Source organism: Caloenas nicobarica, chromosome 2 (genome assembly GCF_036013445.1).
Source record: "Caloenas nicobarica isolate bCalNic1 chromosome 2, bCalNic1.hap1, whole genome shotgun sequence".
Classification (NCBI taxonomy): domain Eukaryota; kingdom Metazoa; phylum Chordata; class Aves; order Columbiformes; family Columbidae; genus Caloenas; species Caloenas nicobarica.
Genome location: NC_088246.1, coordinates 18,890,820 through 18,916,406, shown reverse-complemented (window position 1 = coordinate 18,916,406; position 25,587 = coordinate 18,890,820). Strand labels below are relative to the sequence as shown.

Here is a 25,587-nt window from a genome sequence, read left to right as displayed (position 1 = left end):
TAACCCCATGCACCAGTACATGCTGGCGGCTTAATGACTGGAAAGCAATTTTGCAGAAAATGCCTGGGTGGTCCTGGTGGACACCAATTTGACATGAACCACCAATGTGTGCTTGTGGCAAAGACCAACAGCCTCCTGGGCCATGAGAGGAAGACCATTGCCAACAGGTTGAGGAAGGTGATCCTTCCCCTTTACCCAGCCTGCTGAGGCCACATCAGGAGTGCTGTGTCCACTTCTGGGCTCCCCAGTACAAGAGGCCTGAGTGTACTGGAGTGAGCCTAGTGAAGTGCCACAGAAATGATTAAAGATTGGAGCATCTGGCAGATAAGAAGGGCTGAATGAGTCGGGACTATTCAGCCCGGAGAAGAAGAGGCTCCATGAGGATATTACACGTGTGTAAATGACTGATGGAAGACTGTAAAGGAGATGGAGCAAGACTTTTCTTTGGGGTAGTCAGTGAAAGGACAGAAGGTATAAGAGGCACAAATTGAAATACAAGAAATTCCATTTAAATATTGGAAGACTTTCTTTGACACTGCAAGGGTGCTGAGACACTAGATCAGGTTACCCAGGGGTGATGAAGTCTTTGTGATTGGAGGTATTAAAAAACCTAACTGAACTGAGCCTGCTTTCAGCAGGTGGTTGGACTGGATGATCACAATAGATTTCTTCCCATGACAGCTGCTTTATGAATCTGATTTTCTCATCCATTTTGAACAAAATAACTTTATCAAAGAGTTTTCAAAGGATACAAGTTATTTAATCAATTCTGATGTGAAAAATCCAGAAGTACACTTCCTTTCTTTCCAGTAAGTGGCTCCGAGCATTAGGATGCTGTCCTGCCTTCTGTTCTTGGCCTGCTAGAACATGCCACTAATTCTCGAACTTCCACCATGTCTGGTACAAGGCCATACATGAATTCTTGCTCAGTGCACTTACCGTCCCTAATTCCTATGGCTTGTATGTGTTGTCTTAATTAACCTCTAGGTAAGCTTTATTTTGAAAATTTTTATATCCCTTTGTGCTCACACTGTGCTTCTACAGGGCTTGCTCATGGTACAGCACGGCAAACTCTTAAGGTGTTTTTCCTCTCTTAGCAGTGGTTATTTTACCTTTAATTTGCAATCTGTACCCCTCTTTTCACAGAAGTGTTTGTAGAGGGAAAAAGGAGTTTCCTCTCCTACCAGTTAAAACCAAAATGTACACAAGAGAAAACCTTTCCATGTTAAGGAAACAAAGATCTATTTCCCTAAGGTTCTTGAGAGTCTCCCAGGTGATTCTGTTGCAGTCCTAATAAGGATGAATCATCACTTTCTCCTGCTGCATAAACAGATTTCTTTAGTAGTCAGAATGATGCTAAAGTTTGAGAGACCCTTGCCAAGGTGCCTGGTGTATAATATGAACTAGGAGAGCAAGGAGTAGCGTTGGTCCTGGTACCACTGCCTGCTTTGTGCCTGTGTGCAGCCACCGTGAGACTATTCACCTGCGGAACAGGTCCTATCTCCAGCCCACGTGCTAACATTTGTGCTCAGAAAGGTCCAGAAAATATTACAAACTTACCTGTTGGAATCTGCATGTGACCAGATGAGGAATTAGTTACCTCTGCTCCTATGGGCATCTGAGACAGATACCTTGTTATCAGGTTAAGATAAACTTGTAATCCACTGACATCAACATCTTATAAAGAGGTAGTCTGTATAGTGTGGCAGTTTTTCCCTTGAGGTCATTGGTCACCTGCAACATGGAAAAACCAGTTCATTGGTGTGGAAGTGTAGTTTTAGCAGTCCCTTGAGAAGCTGCTGTTCAGAACAAGAGTGGAAAGGCACAAAGCTGTAAACTAAAAATATTTCTGAATATTCCAGAAGCATGGTGTGTGCTATTTTAAATTGAACTGGCTAGAGCCAGCACTTATATATTTGAGGTCATTTCTAAGTGTGCCCAGCATAAGATTATTTAGATTCTAGGCAGGAGACAGAGGAGGACGAAGTGCACCTGTACTGTCTAAATTCCTACTGGCTATCCTACATAATTTCCTAATGTATTCTTCAGATCACTTAAATGATGTGCTCGTGTTTCTCCAATGACTATATAGCATGTCTGAAGATGAATGTCCAAATATAGCTGTTGTGGACATTTTGCGTTTGGTTGTACTGGGGCCAGGTATGAGGGAGCAGTATTGTCCTGTTTTCGATGAAGGTCACTCTCTTATGCCTGTTTTGATTTGTTCATAAATGGCCGCTTGAATATATGGCTGTGTAGCTTTGTTGTTGTTATTATTAGCATTCTTATCTATACTGAGCTTTAAGAGGCAACATGCTTTGAGGTGAGTGAGGGGTTCTTGAGATTGGGCCGTGGTTGGGCTATGCCCTTGATAGTCCACAGCCTGAAAGGAGGGAATGATGGTGTTTGTAGTTGTGGAACTTCAGACTGTGGAAACCAAAACTTTTGTCTAAAGTGGCTGAAAGGGTTGACTGAAAAGGAATGATACCCTAGATTTAAGAAATCTATGCAGAGCATTCATCTGTTATGAGTGAGTCCGTGTAATGATGTAACTACCAGCAGTTGCATACTGTCATTTTTGCTAAGTAGTAACAGATACGTGCTGTCACAAGGTAATGCTATAAATGTTCCACATCTGAAGTTATTTCATAGGTTATTTTGAAGAGAATAAGGAAATTTTTAAAGGCTTTTTTTTTGATATATGCAACTACAGTCTTACAGCTTTTTTTCTTCTGGTGATTTCTGAATTGTTTATATAATAATAGTGTGTTGGCTTTGAAATCGGATTGTCAGCTTTTCATTAAAAAATATTCTAAGGGAGACTGTTGATGATGAAAACTTGAGTGTTCTTGGCATAGAACTAATACAGTTCGGACAGTCCTTGAGGACCTGTGTGTGTAGGAAACTTTTGGTTTCAGAGGCATCAGTGGCCTATTCCTGGCTCGCACTGCCCTTCCAATGCTGTATCAGCGCTGGCTGACAGAGATGGGGAGAGAGGGGCTTGGGTACCTGCTGGAGGAGAGGCCCGAGGTTGCTGGAGGTCAGGGTGTCTCGGAGGAGAGTATGGAAAAAGGCTTTTACGAGTTCTTTTGGCAAACGGTGTTCCCTGGAGCAAGGGGGAGGATGTCGTCATCGCTGGGCCTGGGGCTGCAGTGCGGTGCCTGATTCTGTACTCGGGGTCGGCCGGGGAGGTTGCTGGCCTTGGAAAATGTAGTGCAGGTCATTCATTGTGTTTACTTTGGCTTTTTGTTTCATTGCAAAGTGTGAAGGACACTGAAGTGTTTGAGTGTATAGCTTATACCTGCTGCCTTACATGTAGTGCATTAGATTTACTAAGCTCTTGTCATAATACATCTCAGTAAGATCTAACGTGAGAATGTGTGTCTGCAATCATGGCTTTGGGAGCACAAAACTACTCTATTTTCAGACATTTCATCAAATTCCCTATTTAGAAGAAAGATGTAGTTCTGCTTTGCAGGCTACAGCATCATAAAGAAGTTGTTAAACTATTTCTGTAGTTGCTGTGCTCAAGGCTGTTTTTCTCTCTTTTCAGGGGTGTTGTCAAAGTTGACATCAATCTGCAGAAGGTGGACATTGACCAGTGTTCAAGTGAGGGCTGGTTCTCGGGGACTCACAGATGTCATCTCAACAATTCTGAGGTATGTCTGTCTCTAAGGGACTGAGCTACACTTCAATAACAAGTCTTGCCACTATTAATAATCTTCTGTAGTATAAATGCTATCGCTTTTATAGACTTTAAATGTGGCTTGTAGGCCGCAAAAATCTTTCTGTGCAAGGTATTACAGCATGCATGAGTTTCAGGAGTGCCTGCATTTCGGGAATATTGGCATTAAATAAAACAGAAGCTAAGTTATTGTGCAGAAATAACAGCTATAGGGAAAAGGAATACTACCAGTGACATGATTTATGAAGCTATGCTTGCAAGTCAAACAATTATTTTACACTCAAAATCAAAAGTCTTTTAATTGTCAGTGTTACTTTTGACTGAACAACCTTGCAAAATACAGTAAAACTAGCTGAAATGCTAATAACAATTATTCAGAAAAACATGGGCTTTTGGTAGAATGGTACAGAATAAGAGGCAGAATTGAATACTGTAATTCTTAATAGAAATGCCAACATTTTGACAGAGCTGACTAAATGTTTCTGTTCAGCTCCTTCCTACTTCCCCTTTCTTCTGAAGATCTGTGTCTGGCTCCATCTGTGAGTGTGTCGTGGATCATTCAGCCTGGCCAGTTGTGTGTGTTCAATGAAACTTTAAAACAAAATACACTCAATGATTTTTCTTTTTGTTATGACATATGATCTTGTTTTCAAAGGCTCCCATTTGTCTTCTGTGAGAGGAGGCACCTCGTGCACTTCTATGCTTTCAGAAAGAACAATAAAAATGTAGGGAAAGTTGATGGTTATCTACCAGAAGTCAGGAGATGTTTGCTTCATTTGTTATAAAATGCCAGTTTATCGAAGTCAAATCTAAATTTAGGAAAGGAGTTGGTTTTGATGAATTCGTCTAACATTTTTGAGCAAGAAAAACTCGGATTTTTTTGTAAATGTACTTTTTGCTATATTTCACTCTTTTTTATTTTCTTAAAATGAGAAATCAAGTAGTCTTTGACAAAGACTAATTTCAAATGAAGTATTTCTGCAAATGGATTTTTTTAAATTGTCAAGTAGTTTTTGACTTCTCAATTCAAGGCAACACTTTATATCTCATGTTTCTTCCTAGAAGAAAATATAGTTTCCCATGAGATCTGGTAAACCTTGTTTTTTAATATATGCTAGTTATCCTGAATGTGACTATATATTTTGATGAGTGTTCTTCCTTTGCCTAATATCTTATGAGCAAAATTGTCATCAGAGGGGTGGAGTTGTAAGTTGCATCTCTTGATGCAACCAAGAAGAAAAGTGTGTGGGGGGGAAACCCTATGAGAAGACTAAGAAAAAGCCAAGGCAAAAGTAAAATGGAGAAAATGAAGAAAGGTCAGTGATGGGCTTTAACACACCTTTGGTCGGGTTCAAAGCCCATTGTCTGCTCTATTGTGCTCTGAGTCATGCTCTGTATTCTTAATATGTAGGAAAGCAGAATCTGAGTCAGACCAAACTGGGTGTAATTCCACAATTACACTTCTCCAAATCTGAGTGCTTAAGAGTGTGTCCTGGAGAGAATGATGCAAAAAAACTACTCTCTCTGGAAGAATTTGTTGGAGAAGGGAGGGTGGAATAACAGGATATCTTTTTTTTGCTCTCCACAATTCATTTTCATGGGAGTAAAAAGTAGCTTTTATTTCTCTGTAGAATTGACTCTGATTATGAAAAAGGGTTTTCTTAGTGAATATGACATTCAGTAAAACCTACCTTTGAGTGTTTTGGTTTTTTTTTTTGGTTGCACATGAGGCAAGTGGAGTGTCAGTTTAGAAAACAGTGCAGAATGAAATTCTACATGAAAGATATCCTTAGGGGCTACAGTATATTTTCTATGACTTGCAAACAAACGTTTTAATTCCACAGTCTTTAGTACCTTAGTGGGCAAGCTGGAAAATCTCACCTCTATGATTTGGTCTCTTACTGTGCATGAGAAGCTGAGGTGGCTGTCACGGACCGCTGATGCAGAGACCATCTCTACCAGCTTTGAGCCACAACTGGGTTCTTGGCATTCTTCACTCTCCTGCTGAGAGGCTGGTGGGTGTTTCCTATCTGCTGAAGCAGAGAATAACTTTTTTTTTTTGCTCAAAGTGTACATTACGGATCAGTTCTTCATGTTAGGATTCTGGGGTGTGTTGTTGTAAAGCTGGCTGTGCTCAAGGAAGTTTCTTTGCAGTGCTTTTATTTACCAGACTCACTCACACTGTTTTTACTTTTTTTTTCCTCCCTGTTTATCCTGCATAGTATTTTTATTGTTCTTTAGAGCTAACAAAGGCTGTTCTACATGGTTTACAGTAATCTTTCTTTGTACAGCACTTCTGCTACTGTTGAGTCCAACCTGATATATCACTATAAAAATGAGAGCTGCTTTGTGCTGTTTCTGACAGTAGGAAGCACTACATTTACTAGTGTTACAAAGGATGTTTTATTCTTCATACTGGACAGCTGCATGTTTTAGTTCCCATTAGCCTACTGCAATGCTGCAGTCCATAACTGAGTTCCTGTGATGAAAAAAGGAATAAAAATATACATTCTAGGGCGGAAGTCCTTTAATGAGTGATGCTGTCTATGTGAAAGTGGCTCACGTTCACACTTTGAGGTGTTAACATGGGTAAGGAATGCCACTTCATGAATGGCTTTTCAACCTGTATGTAGAACAAAAACCTGCCATTTGTTCTTCCTTCTCCAAGGCACTTAATAGAGTGTTAAATCAACAGGGCCGTCTTGGCTAAGAAGAGGAGATCTACAGGTCTTCCAAACCTCCTCCAAAGTGAAAGTTGCAAGCAGGGAGTGTCTTTCCTTATTGCGCCTGAAGAGGATGAGACTTAATAACGGTGACGTTGGGGATAAGGAGTTGCTGGGAACAATCCATAGAGACACTTTCTCTCCTTTTCTCCTGAAGTGGTGCCCATAGGATAGTTCAGTCTGATGGAGGCGTCTGTTCCTTCTTTATAAGCAGGTCTCATATGCTGCTTTTTGCATTTTATTTCATTGCAATCTAGCCTGTGGAACAGGGTAAATTACATACTTGTGCAACAATTCTTTCCACACAGTTTGCCTTATAAATGCTAATGAAATTATATTCCCCATCCTCTCTTATCTTCTTAGAGGCAGATTCAGAAATACCTGCTGACACTGGAATGTGCTGCCCCAGATTACAAAGTCTGTCTCCAGAAGAGTAAGGAAGAAAATGGAGATCTCTGGATTTCCAGTTCTGCTTAAGTTAGGCCCTCCTTCCTCTCTTTAGTTTTGTTAAGTGACTTGAGTATTTAGCCTTTCCACAGACTGTGGCAAGCCTTTGCCATAGCAAATCTAGCCTCACTCTGAAAGTCTGTTTATTGCATAGTTCATGCTACACGGCCAGGCTATCAGTGCCATTAAATTTAAGGCATAAAACTCAGTATTTCAGAGATGCAACTCCACTCTTCCCTGAAATTTTGAAAATATGGCAAGTGACAGAGAAGGGGAAGGGAATGACTTAGGGAATGGACAAGAGGAGGGGAGGAAAAAACAACCAACTTATGAGTTACTAAAATGCTTCTTTGTCTTATATTTCAGTTAGTTTTATAGTGGCTGAAATCTACTAGACACATCACAGACCATTTTTCCTACTTTCTGTGCTGTTCTGAAGTGTTTATCTTCTAAATAAAAATCAATTGAAAGGAGGGAGATGGAGCTGCATTACAGTAAATATAAACATATGGTAAACCAGTGGTCTGTATGTGCTAGACAGAAGAAAGGAAGGAATGGATGGGACCCAACTTCTTCCAGAGATTGTTGTCAAAAGTACTGTACAGCCTTCGCATGCTCTGGCACAGAATCACTAGGAGATGATGCAGCTGTGACATTGGGATTTGGCTTTGGAAGGTCATCAAAAGTAACCTGATTATGTGATGGGATAGTTGTAGTGCTAGTCCTTGCTTGAAAGAAAAATAGTGTGTATTTGGGGCATTAAAGAATATTACTACTCAAATACACGAAATGCTTAGACATACTATTCTTCCTTTAACTGCTCTCTATCCTTAGATTTAGGTGGTCCTCAGAAGGTGGATTGGTGACTCTTAAATATCTTGTGTTACTGAATATAAAACAAAAGCAAGAGCTAGGAACTTTGGATTCCGCATTTTTAAATCAACTAGCTAAATTCTTAATATATAGTAATGTGTGTTTGCTGATGGTTCTCTTTAGTGCACAGGACCCATGTATCTGTGATTTCATAGCAGCCTATATGAACTGGGAGAACAAGAGTGCCCTTCTTCAGCCTCAGGATGACGGGGAAACTGTCCAGTGTGGTTAGGCATGAAGCTGGGTGAGACTTCACATAGAAAAGCCAAACTGCAGCAGTGGCTAAAGTCCATTTCAGTTCTGATTTTTTTTTTTTTCCTCTCTCTTGTTTTTTAACTTCGTCAGCCAAAAAGAGGCTGATGTCCAGGTGTTCTTGTCTTGATCTGGGGGAAGAAGGGACAACTCATGGTGAAGCACAGAGAGGTACATTCTCCTTTCTGCCCTCTACCCAAGTAGGGAAGAGTTTCCCTGAGAAAATATGTGGGCAAGAGATTTTGATTCTGTGGGGCTGAAACAGGTGAGGCAGGTAATATCTTCGGGGTTAGAAATAATGAAAATGAATTGAGTAGAGAACAAAATTGTGCAGATAATTCTGAAATTAACAAACACCGAAAAAATATAATTACTTGATAACAAATTCAAAGTAATTTCATTCTACAGGTAAGGCTGGTGATGTGGGTAAGAAAACATGCTTTTTTACGCCATTTGAAAACTTCAAAGATTTTTCTTTTAAAATGTTAGATTCCTTCCCCATACATGCTGGCAGCAGCTGCTGGCACTTCTACTAACAACTTTAGAGTCCTTGTTGAGACACCAACAATAAAATCAAGGCTGAGGAGCGTCTCAAGAAATCAGCTGTTGTAGCCCATAGAGCTTGACCAAACGCTTCCAGCCAGCAGCATCAGCCTGTGAAAAATGGCAGCGGGCTCCACGCGGTTCCCCATCCTTAATGAGGCTGCCAACAGCTTGCTATGCGAGGCAGGCTCAGCTGACATCCCTTTGGGTTTCAACAGTATTCCACAAATGACAGCGTGCAAAAATATCTAGAGGTAATGAGAGAGGCAGAGTAAACAAAAAAGCTGCATTGCTGTCTGTATGTAGTGTGTCTATATCTGTGTTTGTGGAAAGATGCCTAGGCCTACTGTGTGTGTATTTATTCTGCACAAAGACAAAACCAATTGAGAAAGGAAAACAACTGAGCAGTACAGCCAAAATATTTTTTCTGTTGTTTAGCAAAACATTTGGGACCATCATATTTTACTATACTGTACATAGTGTTACAGAGAACCAACTGAAAAAGGGGGAGGTGAGGGCTGATTAAAAATAGGATTGTAATGGAGAATGAGTTGAGAGAGAGGAAAAAAACCCAGTGCTTCCCAGGTTTTTCAAACAGATGCTTTCCAGTGCCCTTATCAAACTGGGAGAATGCTATTAATGCACATAATCTGTGGGAGGAGAAGAATGACAAGAGATTAGCATCCAAAGTCATAACCCAGTTGGTCATATCCGGTATCATCAGTTTTGATTATTACTTGCATGTATTTTCTGTCCAATCCACTAGGAAAAATGCAGTGAATGACGAAAAAAAATTGAAAAGAAAGCTGTTTGGTGATTCAATCTGAATGAACAGGGTTTATGGAATATAGTTAACTTCTAATTTGGAAATAATCATCATCCTTGGAGCTACAGACTGCATCCAAAATAGGGGAAGAGAAGTACCCAAACCGAGGTAGAGAGCTTATGTCAGGATGTATTTCCTCTTAGAAGAAAGCAAGATCTTCAGTGGTAGAGTACCAATGCTAAAGCTATATTAAGTCTTGGACTACAGGGACAATCTAAGACAGAAGGGGGAGCGGCTCAGTTCAGTACACAGATAAAGAAAAGGTAGCCAGCATATCTAGGATGCAAGAGCAGAAAGGCGTATCTGTTCTGTCAGACTGATGGCTGCTCACACAACCCGATGTGTTTGAAGAGCAAGCAGTAGACACAAAGAACATTTTCGACACTATTTTAAAAATAACTTTGCATCATCTGCGTTCATGGGAGAAGTCCCTTTACAACAGTATACCAGATCTAATCTGGCTCTCCCTCAGACATGATTATATAAAATAAGGTGGAAGTTTGTCAGAGCTTTCAGTGATAAATAAGGTGCTATGAAAACCAACTTTCTCTTTAAGGAAGAGCCAGGTTTCTTAGCTACAGTATCTTTGCCTTTTTAGAAAAAAAAATTTAAATGACTGCGTTTTGCAGGAGCTAGTCTTGATTATCAATGTTTTTTTCAAAATAAAGAAAAACTTTGCAACAATTCCTTTCATCCTAGTTAGCAGTGTTAACTTGAGCTTTAAATTAATCTGGGTCAGTTCTATTTACTGCTGTTTTCCTGCCCTCAGACTTAAAAAGTGAAAAGCAGTGTATGATTGGTTGAATAATGCTGTCTGAGAAAAAAACAAAATAGCGGGGAGGTACTTGGTTTCTCTTGCAGTTGACAGGTGATGATAGCATTGCATCAATTACCAGTTCTTTTAGATTTATTGCTACAGTTTTCAAATCTTTCTTTTTTGGACAGAGCATCCTATTAGGCAATACCAATTAGCTGAACTAGTGGTTTTCCTCATTGTGTTTGGGGAAGGAAAGAGGTAATGCCCAGAAGTTTAGTTAGCTGGGGGGACATGGACAAAATATACCTGGTAGGAGCAAAGGGGAAATCACAGAGAGGGGGACAGACACAGGTGAGAGCTCTTACTTGTAGAGAGATTGAGAAACTGTGACTGGGGCAAGAGAAGGAAGATCAGGGTCTACTGCGAGCCACCGAAGACCTCGCAGCAAGGAGCCTGCAGGCTGTAGCCAGGCTGGACCGTTCTCCTTTGGCAGGCTGGCTGTGAGGTACGGTTCCCCAGATGTGAAGGGGCAGTAGCTGTATCAGACATAGGCATAAACAGAGCACAGCTTTGTTCAGGGCTCTCATTTGTTATCACTGCCGTCAGAGGACTATACAATATCTGAAAAATGTGTCTAGTAGCATTAGGCGCAATTAGATAAATACGCAGCATTTTGATATCAAAGCATCTAGTCTATCCTATGTGAGATTTGATATGCTTATCTTGGAAAGTATGCAAGTACTCCCATATCTTGTGAGATAATACAAAGACTATTACCCCCATCTTACAGCTGGGATGCAGAGGCAAAATGGTTATCTCTAAGCTGATAGACACCCTGACTCAAATCGGGTGTGATTTCCAGAAGTGCACATTACTCCCTCCACGGTCTGCAGAAAGGCACCCCCAGCATGTGAGCTGGCAGGGAGCCCTGATGTGCTCCAGCCTGGATCATCTTCAGAAGGGGCATTTTGGGGTGCGTTACAGAACGCATCCACCCCACGTTTTAGATACTTCCAGGAAGAGTTAAGCAGCCTGATATATTTTTGAAACCTGTGTCTGACCAGCTTTGCGTTTTTCTGAGTGATGTTGATTTGTGATAGCATTCTGGTCAAAAGTGGAGCCACCCAGCCTCTCCTTAGCTAAACACACTGTTGCTGCACTTGCTGTCATTGCAAAGGACACCAGCTTCCTATGAACTGTGCAGACTTTGTTCCTGACTTGCATACTTACTATTTGCTTACTCAGGCAATATACTGCAGCGGGGTTTTTTGTTTTTTGAAACAGAAAAAACCTGCTCATGCACATATTCTACAGTTAATTATTTTTGTTGAAAAAACATGGACTTGAGAAGCAGTAAACCAATGGAAAGAACTCATTGACAGCCTTATTTTAAAAAAGCTTTTATTAAATGTAGCAACTGTTTCTCCTGCTTTTTTATACTTTATGATACCTACACAAGAGACAAGTTTAATTTAGCTTTGAGAAGAAAGTTCATTCCTCTTTTTCTATAACAAATTAAAATTGGATTGAAACCATATTAAAGATCCCAAGATGAAAAACTAGAGAGAGTAGCTGCTGAATCTTCATATTCAAAGCAATGTACTGAGACATAGTAATAGCCTTAATGGAAACAAACTAATTTAGTTTTATTTTTGGAGCACAATTTTACAGCACTAGACATTCAAATACCATCATTGTTGATGACTTCTGGTAGGAGGTGAATGTGGTTTTTTTGCAAATGAAAAAGAACTGTGCTTGGTTTACGTATGCTTTTGTTTAGATCATAGTAATTCATATGACTTGTTCTTCTAGTTTGTATTTGCCAGTACTGTAAACCGATGGCTGTCAGGTCATCCATTCACTGCGCAGGGGCTGGTCTCCTAGAGATTTCTCAGTCTTCACTAACCTACTTAATACTTTCCTTTGTGTTTCTTCATTGCTTTGTCACCCTGTGCTATTTTATATAATGGATATATTGAGCACCAGTACTAATGTGGGAATGCAGAACATTTGATTTTTTTAATCTTTATCTTTTTGAGTACTTCTCCTTTTTTATGTTTTCGCTAGCTTATAAGCTGTTACTGAGCTTCATCTATTACTGCTTTTCTTTCTCATTCATCTCCTTTAAGGGTTTTATTCTTTCTGTCAGTGAATAAGTAGTAAAAGAAAAAACACTTCTTCCCCAGCAGTTTATGCATGTAAACTTCTTCAGATAAATATTTACCATCTTTGATTCCTCCTTTACTGATGGTGAGGAAAAGTAGATATTACGTAGAGATAAACAAGACAATTTTATATTTGTAATACTGCACTGTTTTTTTTTCTTGCAGCAGGATCAGAATTCCTCTGCAGCTAAATTTAGTGCCTAGATTTACCACAACTGTTGTTCACAGGGCAATCACTTTCCATTTACTTGCATAAAATAGTAGGATTTGCTTACTGAGCTCCACTCTTTCTGTCAGAATATTGTGGTTACTTTTCTATACCACCAATTCAATCTAGTAATTCTGTTAATTTTTTCATCTTTCACATATGGTTGTCTGGGGGAAAAAAAAATCATGGACTGGTATAGTTATGGATTTTAATTTAGGCGAAGTGAATCCTGTAACATTCATCTAACAGTTATGGTCTTACATTTGAAAATAAAGCTGACTAGGTTGGCCTGACCTGAGAAATAAGTGGAGCTTTCTTTGTAGCTGATAAGTCAAACTATTTGCAACCCTCAAGTATTTTTTTGTGTATGTGTTTTTTATCGATACATTTATATACAGCTAATCTATGTATGTGTGTGCATATGAATGGGCATCATATAAATATGCATGCTTATATATACATATACAGGGAACTGCGAATGACTTGGTCATTTGCATGTAGGCATTCTGCTGGAGCTGTTCAGTGATGAGATGTTCCAGAGGCCAGGGAGATACTGGTCCCTGTCTTGCACCTCACCCCATGCACCAGTACAGGCTTTGGGGCCGGATGGCTGGAAAGCAGCTTGGCAGCAAAGGCTCGGGAGGTGCTGGTGGACATCAAGGTGACCATGAGCCAGCAATGTGCTCCTGTGGCAAAGGTGGCCCATGGTCTCCTGGCTGCCTTCAGCAGAGCATTGCCAGCTGGTGGAGGGAGATGGTCTTTCCTCTTTACCCAGCCTGGTGAGGCAACATCTGGAGGGCTATGTCCAGGTCTGAGATCCTCAGAAGAGACATGGATGTACTGGAGCGAGTCCAGCAAAGGGCCACCAGAATGATTAAGGGTTTGGAGCTCCTGTTTGACGAGGAGAGGCTGAATGAGCCGGGACTGTTCACCCTGGACAAGAGGAGGTTCAGGGCATTTTATATGTGTGTGTAAATACCTGACAGAGTGGTGTAGAGGAAACAGGGCCAGACTCTTCTCAGTGGTAGTTAGTGACATGACAAGAGGTGATGGGCACAAACAGAAAACGTTGGTGTGTGTGTGGTGTGTTTTTTTTTTTTTTTTTTTTTTTTTTTTAAAACACTGTGAGGGTAGTCAGACACTAGAACAGGTTGCCCAGAGATATGGTGGAATCTCCATTGTTGGGGGTATTTAGAACCTGAATGTACATGGCCCTGGGCAGCCTGTTCCAGCTGAGCCCGCTCTGAGCAGGGGTTGGGACCGGGTGGTCTCCAGAGGTGCTGTCCAGCCCCCGCTGTGGTGTGATTCTGTGGTCAGCTCTTTCACCGTTTGCATGATTCATTTCTCCTGTCTGATTTATATCTGGAGAATATGGTACTCCTTTTGAGCTTTATATTACCACTCTGTTTTAGTCATACTTATGTCAAGACTCTCTTCCATTGCCAACTGCTTTTGCTCACCAGTTGTTTTTCTAAACTTCTCATAAGGGTGTGAAGATGTGCATGTAAGTTTTTTGAGGAAGTCATTTATTTCTGATACTTTAATAAGTTCAACATTTCTTTCTCCTACTACAATAGAAGAAATGGAGTAAGTATATTCAGATTGTGATTTTTTTTTTTTTTTTTTTTTTAGTTAATAGCTGCAAATACATGTACTTATTTACTTTCAGAACTTCAAAAGCTGATTTAGTAGAGGTAAAACTAAGATTTTGAATGATGTTACTGACTTGCTGCTTGGGGTAGGGTTGAAATATTTCATATATATTAAACATATTCACAAATACTATCTAAGTGTCTAATGGTTAAAGCTTTGGAAAGGGGGAAAATCTGTACTATAGATGTGGTAGTGGGATTTATTTGGATAACCTACGCTGCATTATAAAATGTGAGTCTTCTGAACGCAGCAAATTAATCTACAATGAATAAGATACTGTCCTAGACTTAGAGGACAATTGCTAGGGCTGTTCAGTAAATTGTTATTGGCTTGTTTGAAATTATAACATTTTGATACCTGTTTTCATCCTGAAATGGAGTGAAACCAACACCAGTGGTGCATTTTGTGGAATAAACATTTTTAAAAGAAGTATTAATTTGGAAATATAAAAATATGTATTTCAGGGAGCTGCTCTAAGAAATCGTATAATTTGAAAGACTGGCAAAACTTGATTAAAAATGACCATTAGTTTTAATCCTTTCTTATGCGGAAAAAATGAGAAAAAGACATTTTGAGAAAACCCAGTTGTACGGTAACGGAAAACAGCTTGGTGATAACGTTTTGAGAATTTCTAGAAACCTGTCTGCCAGTCAAAGCCCCACCAAAACCATGTCCTTTTTTCCTCCTTAAAGATTTAGAAACTTTTGATACCATTTCTCCAGTTCTGTCACTAATCATATCTATCTTATGCAGTTGGATAGTCATTGTGGTTTTTAGCTCAGAAGAAACAGCTTGTCTCTCTGCCAAGAAAGGAAGTTAAATAAAGCAGCGCTCCAGAACTTGTGAAGTTTTACAAGACCTGGTAAAATATCTTTATATTCCAATGTATACAAGACATGGCACAAATTGGTTTTAAGCATGTGAGAGCAAACATTTGCCCTCCAGAACTTACACTCCTAAATTCATGTTGTTCCAGAGCACTTCAAAGTGAATATTGCATTACACTAGCTGAAGGAGGCATTTCTTGGTAGTTCAATTTTACAGAATTTTTATATGGATAACTAATAGAGTGCTTGTTTGAAATAAGTGTCTAAATAAAATGGTCGAATCATCCTGATATGAATCTTCTGGAATATTTTTGTGAAAAACTCAAAGACTGATTCCCCCTCCTCCCCTTCTTTGGTAATGGAATTAAGTTTAATTTGGAAGTTTGAGTTTTCTGTGTAATTATAAAAAACAATTTTTATAAAGTATTACTCAGCAAGCCACTTAAAGAAGAATTATTTTTACAGGTTCAATGTGTATTTCAGTTATGTTTCATTTGCATGGGTGATTGAGAGCTGCTTTTAATTATGCATCAGTGGATTATTCTAGCTGCTTTCTAACATTGCTTAACAAAAACGATACATTATAACAGTCATTTTTGTTACAGGTGTAACCTAAAAATATTTTCTTCAGTGATTACATGATTATAAGGGTTCATCTGAATATGAGGAAAAACTAACTTGCTTTGAGGGTGCCAGAGCACTGGAACAGGCTGCCCAGAAATGTTGTGGAGTCTCCTTCTCTGGAGACATTCAAAACCCACCTGGACACCTTCCTGTGCGATCTGCTCTGGGTGAACCTGCTTTAGCAGGTGGTTGGACTAGATGAACTTCAGAGGTCCCTTCCAACCCCAACCATTCTGTGTGATTCTGTGTGATATTTTGCATCTGTATCATTGTCTTGTTCTGCACCAAGTTTTTCCCTGTTTGTATATCCTTGTTGTTACACTGTTCAATGATGAAAATGTCAGAACACCTGGAACAGCTAAGGGATGCATCGGTTTTGAAGTCTTCACTGCTCACTGAATTTTCCATAGCCCTTGAGTTAATTCTATGTTGAAATGTATATGTATGTTAGACACAAAGTGACTGCCGTGTCTGGCAGATGTGTGAAGGAGAGCAGAGTTGGTGTCTATGTGAAGCACCACGTCTGTCAGCAGGATCCTATGGCTGCAAAAGGCTCCCCTTAAGCCAGAGCTACAAGCTTCAACGTAATGGAAGAAGAGAGCTTGAAAAGGATAAATCCTGTATAGCATCTGAATACTTACCTTCTTAGGAAGAGTTACATGACAATAATAATGCTGTTAACGTTGTTAACAATAACTCTTATTTACAGTGAAATAACCTGTCACTTGTTGATTACAAACATCAAACTTTTGACTTTCTGGTCTTATTCCACTCAATTTGTTTTCTACAAAGATATAAACACTGTTACAAAGAACAGTTTTTGTTTTCTCTTATTTCTTGCCTTAAGTCTCCTTTGGATTGCAAGTGTATGTTTATAGTTACCCATTCAGGCATTCCATAGCTTTATGATTTCATAGCAGTAGCTTTACATTAGCAACTGGTGTTTCAGTCTGGAGCATGCAGACCCTTCTCACTAATATAATTTTAATCCTTGTTTGATCCTGAAGAAGAGAGGCAGCAAATCTGAGATCTCCACAAAGATGAGTGGAGCCGCTGACCTGTTGCACTGGCCCTCAGAGCCCCTGTTGTGCCTTGTTCTATGACCGGTTTTTTCGAGCATCCTTTGTAGTGAGGTGTTTTAGATCTTGGAGGCATAATGAAAGCAAATAGGATATGTTCTTCACTCTTGCAACAAAGGCTAATCAGCTCACCATTCAGTGGATCATTCTTCCTTTATCACCTTCTCAGGTACTATTGATCTTCTTGTTCAATTTAACCATCAGTACAAGCAACATACTCTTAGTATAGCTCTGTGGACATGGTCCAAATTGTTGAGGTCAGACCAGTTTCTGGCAGGGATTCAGTCTGACTTCTAGAGCACCTCTGAGCAGGTTAAAAAAAAGTCTTTGGTTTCTGCTTCCTCTTTTGGAAAGGATGACACTTTTATTTTCTGAAATAAAATAACCACTTACCTTACTAGTGGCATTTCCCTTCGCTTTTGGAGTGACTGCAGACATCACAGTCAGATTTTTACCTTTCAAGAGGCAACTTTGTGTTGATAGCCACCACTCTAGTGATATGTTTTTAATGTTTTCTTTCAATTTATTTGAGTGGAAGTGAAACCTGATTCTGTGTAGTACCTGGTAAAATGGGACTCTGGGCTTGTTTGGCCATCTTGGATGTTACCAATAACTGTGTTTGCTTTTTGATACAGTGCCATAATTGGGACAATTAGACCCTTTCCCTTTTACCTTCTCCCCCACCAAATCCCACACCACAGTTTGTCTGTTTGGAAAAAAAACAACGCCAAACAACTGTATACTTTTGTGCTCTTAAGACTGCTGTTTTATTTTAAATAGGAATTTCTAGCTTAGCCTGGCTTTAGTTCCAGGTTGTATTCATGGCTTTGGGAAGTGTGCAGATGTAAATGAAGCTGTTTGTGTGCAACTCTTTGCTTTAAATGTGTTTTTGCTTTTCTCCTCTCTATATTGACTATCCACTGAAACGCTTTGGAGTTTCAACTTTTCTTTCAAATGATGTTTCTGATCTCTTCTATTATTCTCTTCCTATTGTTTTTGTGTTCTTACCAGCTTATGTAGCGCCTCTATTAAATATGCTGGAATGCACTGGGTCGAAGGGAGTTTTGAAACTGGAAACGTGTGTGTTGTGCAAGTGTTTTGGTGGCTACTGCACCCTCCCTCCAACCCAGGCCGCCTCTTCTCCCATCTGCATGAAATCCCTTCTGCTGGCTGATAGCTGGGCCACTGGCAGACTGTGTGGGGTCAATGTATAATTATGCGTTTATGGTGTTTATTTTGCCCTGATGGATGTGAGTGCAAATGCCTTGTAGGCTGGCTGTTAACCATGAAAATCAAATCCAAATACAATCCAACTTCTTCTCTTTCTGGTTTTCAAGTGCAGACCAGATACCTTGCTGGAAGACCCTTATTAGGCTTTCATGTGCTGTTGGGATCTGGGCAGAGGTGTTTTGTTTGAAGTGGTGTGGTCTGTGTTGTATGGTTGGTCAGATTATATTATCCAATACTCCCCTTTGGCTTAAAATATAGTCAATAAAGTCACAGAAGTGCCAAATCATTTAATCATATGTACCTTTGGTCCTGTTACTCTTTCAGTTGCTGAGGGTTTTTGAAGTGTAGTAAATGTCTTCCTACTCCCTCCTTTGATGTCTTTTCTACACTAAATTGGCTGAGAATCTTCCTAACCCAGACAATTATACAACAGTCAGGTACAATTTTCTTTAGTCTAATCTCAGTAGTGAACTTTCTACTTCAGAGCTGGTTTCCTTTTTGCTTCAGCCACTCATGTTTGTGAAGTTTTTGCCATTAACAGCATAATGCATGTAGAAAAAAAAGAAAAAAACACCAACCCAAAACTTCTTTAAAACTTTAAAATGTTACTACTATATAATGATTTTCAAGGAGGCAGGAGTTGATGTGGTTGCTATAAGACTCCTGGTTGCCAGACTGTGGAGCAAAGGCCAGTGGGCCCCCAGGCTGCGCAGGATGAGTGGCTGCAGGTGGTACCACGCAGGTCTCTGAAAATGAAGCAAAGGCAGTGTCTGGCTCGCTAAATCAGCAGCTCGTCCCTATTTTGAACCAGTTCTGCTGATATCTATGAAAACTCTTCTTGGCATGGCTGAACAGAAATAGAACAATAGTAGAAGGAACTTTTTTCCCTTCTTAAACATCCCCGCTACATTTAGATTATGGAATTAATCTTGTTTATTTGCTACATTGGATCTTGTTGAGGGAAACGAGGCAACGCATTGGGGTGCTCTGGCAGGCTAAGAGCCTCGTGGGGAGCACCGCTGGACTGGTCACATCTCTCTCTCCCTGAAAATAGTCTGTAAGGAAAAAAAAAAATCACTAGATTTTGGATGCTTGCCTGAGACTGCCAGTTTGGCTTTTGGAGAGGAAAAGCTACAGATGTGAATTGAGTCGGTCTTGTTCAGGATAGATGGAAGAAGTGGAACCTCGTAATAAGAGTCTTAGATTATCTTTATGCAGGAGACAACAGGTTTTTTTAAAGCAACTTGCGCAGTTTGCACACTGACCTCAAAACACTGCGGCCAGACATCTGTAAGGAAAAAGTCCAGGTTCGGATCAGTGGACATTAGACTTCTTTAGCTTATTCTTAAAAGCATTAATGCTCAGTTTATCAGCACACCCAAGGGAATTCTGACAGAGGAGCCTTGTGCTGTTGCTGTGTTGCCAGTGCACCTTGCCGTGTGCTATTGCTTTGTAAACATAGTGCAGCATTTTCCATGTCTCAGTGAGAAGATCCTTTCTTAGTTATTTTTTTTCTACTAGAACTTAAAAATTACAACAATATTCTCTCGATAAAATAAAAGGTACTTTCATGTATGAGAAGTAATAAGGAAAAGAGATCAGCAGGCTTCTTAGCTAAAAAAAAACCCCAAGTATAACGGAAGATAAACAGGAGCTTCTTACTTGAGGATGTAATTGAGAGAGCATAGTGAGGATATTAACTAAACAAATCAAATTGGGAAAAAGCTGTTTTATTAAATTTCAAATGTGTAAACACTGAGAAGAATGCAGTCCTATTAATTTAATTGTTTTCATTAAAGTAAGCAAGCCATTTTTATTCAGTAGAGCACTATGTAGGAAGCTGTTATAATGTAAGCTAGAACTAAGTTATATTTTAGACTCTAAATTTAGACTTCTCTAATATAAAAATTTTTATCAGGCCATTTTTTTAATTGGAAAATTCCTGGTTTTAATGTTAATTTTAGGTTATCCAGAACGAAAGTAATGCCAAAGCTGTTGTGTAATAAGACATTTTTTACCCAATAGGAGTATAGTTCTGCCATTACAGGAGGTGAGTATTCCTAAGAAATTTTCAGAAAAAGCATCTCTATGGGAACAGCTACTTGCTCTGATCATGAGCATCTCTGAACTTAGTGATCTCAGGGTTTTCAAGTACACCTTATCTGCCCACTCCCTAAACTCCTACCTGAGAGCCACGGTAATGGTTTGGGCAGGCCAGGCAGTCCTCTTCAGCTGCTGGAACAAACCTTCTGAGGGATCTGGTACTGATTTACAGCATGATTTGAAGGATCACAGAAATTTGGCAACTGTTAACTTACATTTTGGGATGGCATGAGGACAAAAAGATCTGCTATGGTTGAAGAGTTATATCGTTTTTTACTCCTTTCTCACTGACATTTGACTGTAAAAGCTGGTATTACCACGCCGTTTATAAATCTTGGAGTTCATGGCAGAAGATGCTGGGAGCAAAGAATTAACTGTGTAAGTCTAAAAGGATGCAAAAAACTATTGTTAATGCGTAAGCCTGGTGTTACTAATCAGAGTACAAGAGTTATTTAACTAAGTGTGTATAGAAAAACTGGTTGAAATTTCAGAGGAAATTCCTCTTACCAAAAATGGTCTTTCTGTATTTGGAAGTGCTTTTGTGTTCCTGACCTATTTCTGCATGTACTATTTTACTTTATATGAAAGCGGAGTAACTTTAGTTGAGAAGCTGAAAATCCCTTCCCCTCTGCAGAATGTCCTAGCAGAATCTTACTGTAGAAGAACCACAGAGGAAGAGTCTTTTGGTTTTGAGGTGATTGTCATCCTTTCAATAATACTTTAAAAGATTAAAAAAACCCCAAACAAAATGAGCCAAACAAAGAAACCAATCTCAAAACCAAACCAACCAACCAAAACAAAAACCAAACCAACCAACAACAAAACCCCCAAACCAAACAAAAAATTCCAGACATAACAATATTCCTGATTGGTTTTTTTTTTGTGGTTAGTGCTTTGCTCTAATTTTGGGCATTTCAAACACAAGTAACACATTTTATTTATCGTGGGGTGGTGGTGGAAACTGGGAATATATATATTTTTTTTTTCAGCAAGAAAATCAGTGTTCCACGTCTTCCTTTAGCCGTCCACAGCCCAAAGAAGATTTCAGGCCAATCCAAGCAAAATAGTTTTGGTTCAGGCACTGGAGTGAAAAAGTGAGTGGAGAGATCAAATTACAGGAGCTCCAAGACATACAGCTTTAAAACCATTGCAATTGTGTAAAAGTTGCACGAAAGGCATAGGAGTTGGCAGTGCTGCGTGTGGCTACTGCGTGTGAAGTCAACAGAAGCTGGGCTGGTGTAGATCTTGGAGATGTTCAGCTTTGCTCCTACTTGGGCTGTGCTGCTGTTACCTTTACGACTGAACCTCTCACAGCAGAACTTTGCCCTGCAAATGGGTGAACATTACTGAACTCAGAAAGTAATGGTTAAGGCTTTTGAAAGCACTTAGATGTTTCCGAAGTTTTCTAAAATGCTGATTTGGGGGTGAAACTACTGTACTGAAAGTTCACAAGAGTATGGGTGGTTTATGGGTAAAGGACCCTAAATCCATTAAAATAAACTTTCTGAAATAACTTTGTTATGCACTCCCTTGTGCAAATTCTCTCTTCTTGCTGTCTGAGCACAAGCAGACATTTGTGTGCTGTTTTCTGCATGAGTGTTTGAGCTTTTCCCATTAAATCAGGCAGATACCCAGAGGCTGGTATCCTCCTAATGCAAGTGGCAAAGTCTGCTATGGTATTTTACAGGCATCCCTGCAAAAGCTGGAAGTTTATTAGCATTCTGTAGCATCCTGTGGCCTTTAGGAGAACATGAGGTACTGAGGGCTTTCTTGGAAGAAGGTGGGAAAACCATTACTTTTTGCTTTTGCTCTGCCTGAGAGGTCAAAGTAGATCAAATAACTCCATTATGCAAACAAGTAATGGATACATTATTCATCTCTGTTGCTCCCAGTTCATGCATTTTGTATATGACCTATTTCCTTCCATTTAAAGCAGCAGCTAGCCCCCCCACCCCGATCCTGCACTAAGTAGCTCTTTTAAAAAAAAAAAAATTTTTTTTAATTTTAACAATGTTCTTGCTGGTCCTGGCTTGTAAGAAGCCAGATCAAGGTTAGGGTGTCCAGTTCACCCAAAGTGAAAAGGCTGGACCTGATTTTAAAATGGGAAACTCCAGCAGTGGATGTAATTTTTGAGAATTGTTTTACCGCTACATTTGGTAACTGAGTTTGCCTTTGTATAATTGTGTGCCTGGATGGTATGAGGAAAACTTCTGACTGAAGAACTAGGTATTTAAGAAAGAGCCCAGCTGAAATATTATTGTGTGTTAGGGAGCATATTGTGCTGCTTGTTTCATGTCTCACTCTTACCCTGGCAGGAGGAAATAGAATACTTGGAGATTACTGAAGATTAGTACAGGTTAATAAAGGGTTACTTTTTCCTCTTGCTTACACAGGATTTACTTGAATCTGATGGCATAGACTCTAAGGAACTGCTTCTGAGTTAGGCCATCAAATCGTCACTGTGCCTTGTGTTTCTGAGCAATTTCAGCCTGAGGCATTGCTCTGGCAACTGTCATGTATAAGGTGTTTAGCTCCACCAAAAGTACCAAAACATAACTCAAAGGTTTTTTAAATTATTATTCCTTCCCTTTCTGCTTTATGTTTGTGGCTACTACCTGACTTCTGTATTCACAATTTTTTACACATTTTTCCTTTAACTTCCACCCATACAAACTCAACTTGAAATATCAAAATTAATATATGCTCTTGCTTCTTTATACGAGACAAAAATCAGGTTCCTGTTTGTCCAAACATGTAAGTGTACCGTATAGATACCAATGATCGAATTCAGAAATAAGAATGGAATTTGTTTATCCTCGCCAAACTAAGGTCTCTAAGGTGCTTGAGGAACACTTTTCTTGAAAGTAGCGTGTGTGTTACTGCTAAAATTAGGGGAAGAAAGTCTTCTAGGTAAGAAAGTGTCATCTTTCTTCCTGTCCAGGTCTGTAGCAGGACCAAACTCACAAATCGTTTGAACAATCCAGTATTGTGTCTAACACTGAGTATTAAATGCAAGTATGTATCTAAATGATTTCCAGTTCAGTGTTCTAATGTCTCAGGTTTAAATGTCGTTTGGACCTTGCTTTTCCCAAGTGTTTGTATGCACTTTGTCTACAACATTTGTCAATTAATCAGTAGATAGCAATGCTAATAGTGAAAGGTAAGTAAACTAGTATGAACGTCTAGTCTGTGGAAAGACTTCCAGGGCTTACCCTGTATGGTTTACTGTACCAAAATGGAATTTTTATTTATAAACCATTACTATAATTAAATTCCAATTTTTTTTAGGTTGTCTATTCCCACTGGAAAATAAGAAAAGTAGGTCAAAAAGCATGATTGTAAACACACAAGCTCTTTTTTGGAAACAGAGCTCAGATCTTGATGACTTTGAAAATTCAATTCTCTTGTGATTGAGCACTATAAAGGCTTTTTTTCCTAAGAATGTAGCGAAAAATAGAGGAATTACATTTCTCAGGAATTACATGACAATACCTGTATTATCTTTAGTAGCTGTGGGGTTGTTAGACCTTAATGACCTTATTAAAACAAAACAACCCAAACAAACAAACAACCTCCCCCCAACAATGCTAGGAAGAAAGGCTTGAGAACCTCATTTCTGTATAACACTGCAAGCAACAATAAGGGAACCAGCTATGAAGGACCCGACAGTAAGGTTGGCTGTCTGAAGTCTTTTGCCCTCAAATGAAGACTCTGGCCTTCAATCTGTTTGCATGTTGGTTCAAGGTCCTCGATCAGGAGAACATCAGGAACAGGACAGAAGGACTTAAACCGCAATGGTACTGAAACGCCGCCTTTATTTTCAGCACAAGCTTAAGTGCCTTCCTGCTATGAAGTCTGGGTTGGAAGTGACTGAAGAAATGAGGTCTATACATTGTAAAACTTCTCTTTGGTAGGTAAAGGGTAGAAGACCATTCTCTTTGGATGTGTGGGCTACCCATCTTTGTAGTGATTTTTTTCTTTTTTTTACAGGCCTCCAGGAGGAGACCTGTAATACTGAAAAGGATTGTTTGATAGGTCCATCTTGTGGCGCTCTTTTCTGTCAAAGGTATCTGCACGCTTAAACGAGGATAAAAGTGACAAAAGTTGGTCCGTAAAACAATTTTTATCTATCTAGCACAGGTAGCAGCAGTACTGAAGAAAGAGGCAACACAGAGTTTGGGACAGATTACACCAGTTTACATGTCTGTAGGTTTCTGGTTAAGTACACGTAACTGAGTTTGGTGCTCTTCATGCTGAAGACATGATTTCCCAAGTGCTACATAAATACTTGTAGGACACTGTACCTCATATGTAATGTCAAAAAGTATGAACTATGTGGGGAGAAAAAAAGGCTGAGGAAAATGCCAGGATGGATGGCATATTCTTGCCTGTGGTAATCAAAAGGATGTGTCAGTATTTGTCAAAATGACCGATGCAAAACAAGCCATTTTTATTTCAAGGCCGATAAAGGCATACAAAGAGTGCTAAGGGTGCCGATGTATCATGTAGTGAGCTTGGTGAGACACCCCAAGCAAAGAAAGTGGTGTGTGGGGGGACTTTATTTCATGGTGGGGAGGAACAATAACAAAGGTTTGGGGAAATCAAAACAGATGGGTTGAGCCCTGTGGATGTCGTTTGTTCTCTACTGAGAATCTCTTCAGTTCTTTTGCAAAAACGATAATTTCCCTACTGAGTAAATTCACATTTTTAACTTGTCAGCATTGTCACAGTAGTAGAGCTGATTATTAGTTTTAATAGACCAGAAAGAAATAGTGGAATTTTCTTGTTGATGTGAACTGCTGTACATAGGTCCATACCAGTGCTTTGTAGAAATAGGAGAATCTTTTTATGTCAGTAGAAAGATGAAATGATGTGCAAATTGTATCACTACTCTGTTATTAGCAACATCATGATGAATATACATTTAATGAAATACAGAACCATTCCCATTGCACTCTCTGAGAAAGTTCCTTATTACCCTCTCTAATTCATTTATACCTCAATTCACAGGCAGCTCTACTGGGCATAGTGAGGTGATGTTAGAAAAAAAAGTGCTTTTTGATGTAAGAGTTGCAGAATCTAGGAATCCTGATTTTTTTGTTGCCTACTCTAAAGTGTATTTTAAAACATCCAGTTTTATTTAATCAGAAATCATTAAAAGCTATTTTCAAGCATTTTTTTTCTTTTGTCCTTCCACCTTCAGTCTCCATCTCAGTAGTTCCCAGGTTTCTTACAGCAGAGAATCATTTCAGTCTCGACAGTCCTTTTTGCAGGGTCTGGGATTAGCTGGTTCCAAGGGATGTTCCTTGCTCAAAAGGGCAAGGGGAATGTTTACTGGGTGGTTAACACAGATAAGAGCTGTCACCCTGTGCATCCACAGCTTGTTCTGATTAAGATGAGTTGGCTTGCCTCTGGGTAAAGACACATTTTTCATTAAGGCTTCATAAAAGAGAGAAAAATACATAGTTTTATGTGTGTCTTTTTGGCATCTAAAATAATTTATTTCTTTCCCTTTTTAATGAATAGTGATGCTGAATAACTCTTTATTGCTTGAGAGAGGTGATTCTCCCTGTCACCCTATTCCCAACTATC

The 25,587-nt window shown here is 39.5% G+C and overlaps 1 protein-coding gene across 1 annotated transcript in view; it reads left to right on the top strand.

Moving 5' to 3' along the window:
• The window catches only part of GPR158 (G protein-coupled receptor 158), a 197,414-nt gene that overhangs the window by 13,400 nt on the left and 158,427 nt on the right, over window positions 1-25,587 (top strand). Inside the window, exon 2 of the mRNA XM_065629243.1 lies at window positions 3,554-3,659. Within this exon, the coding sequence (XP_065485315.1) occupies window positions 3,554-3,659 (106 nt within the window). The remainder of the gene's footprint in view (window positions 1-3,553; window positions 3,660-25,587) is intronic.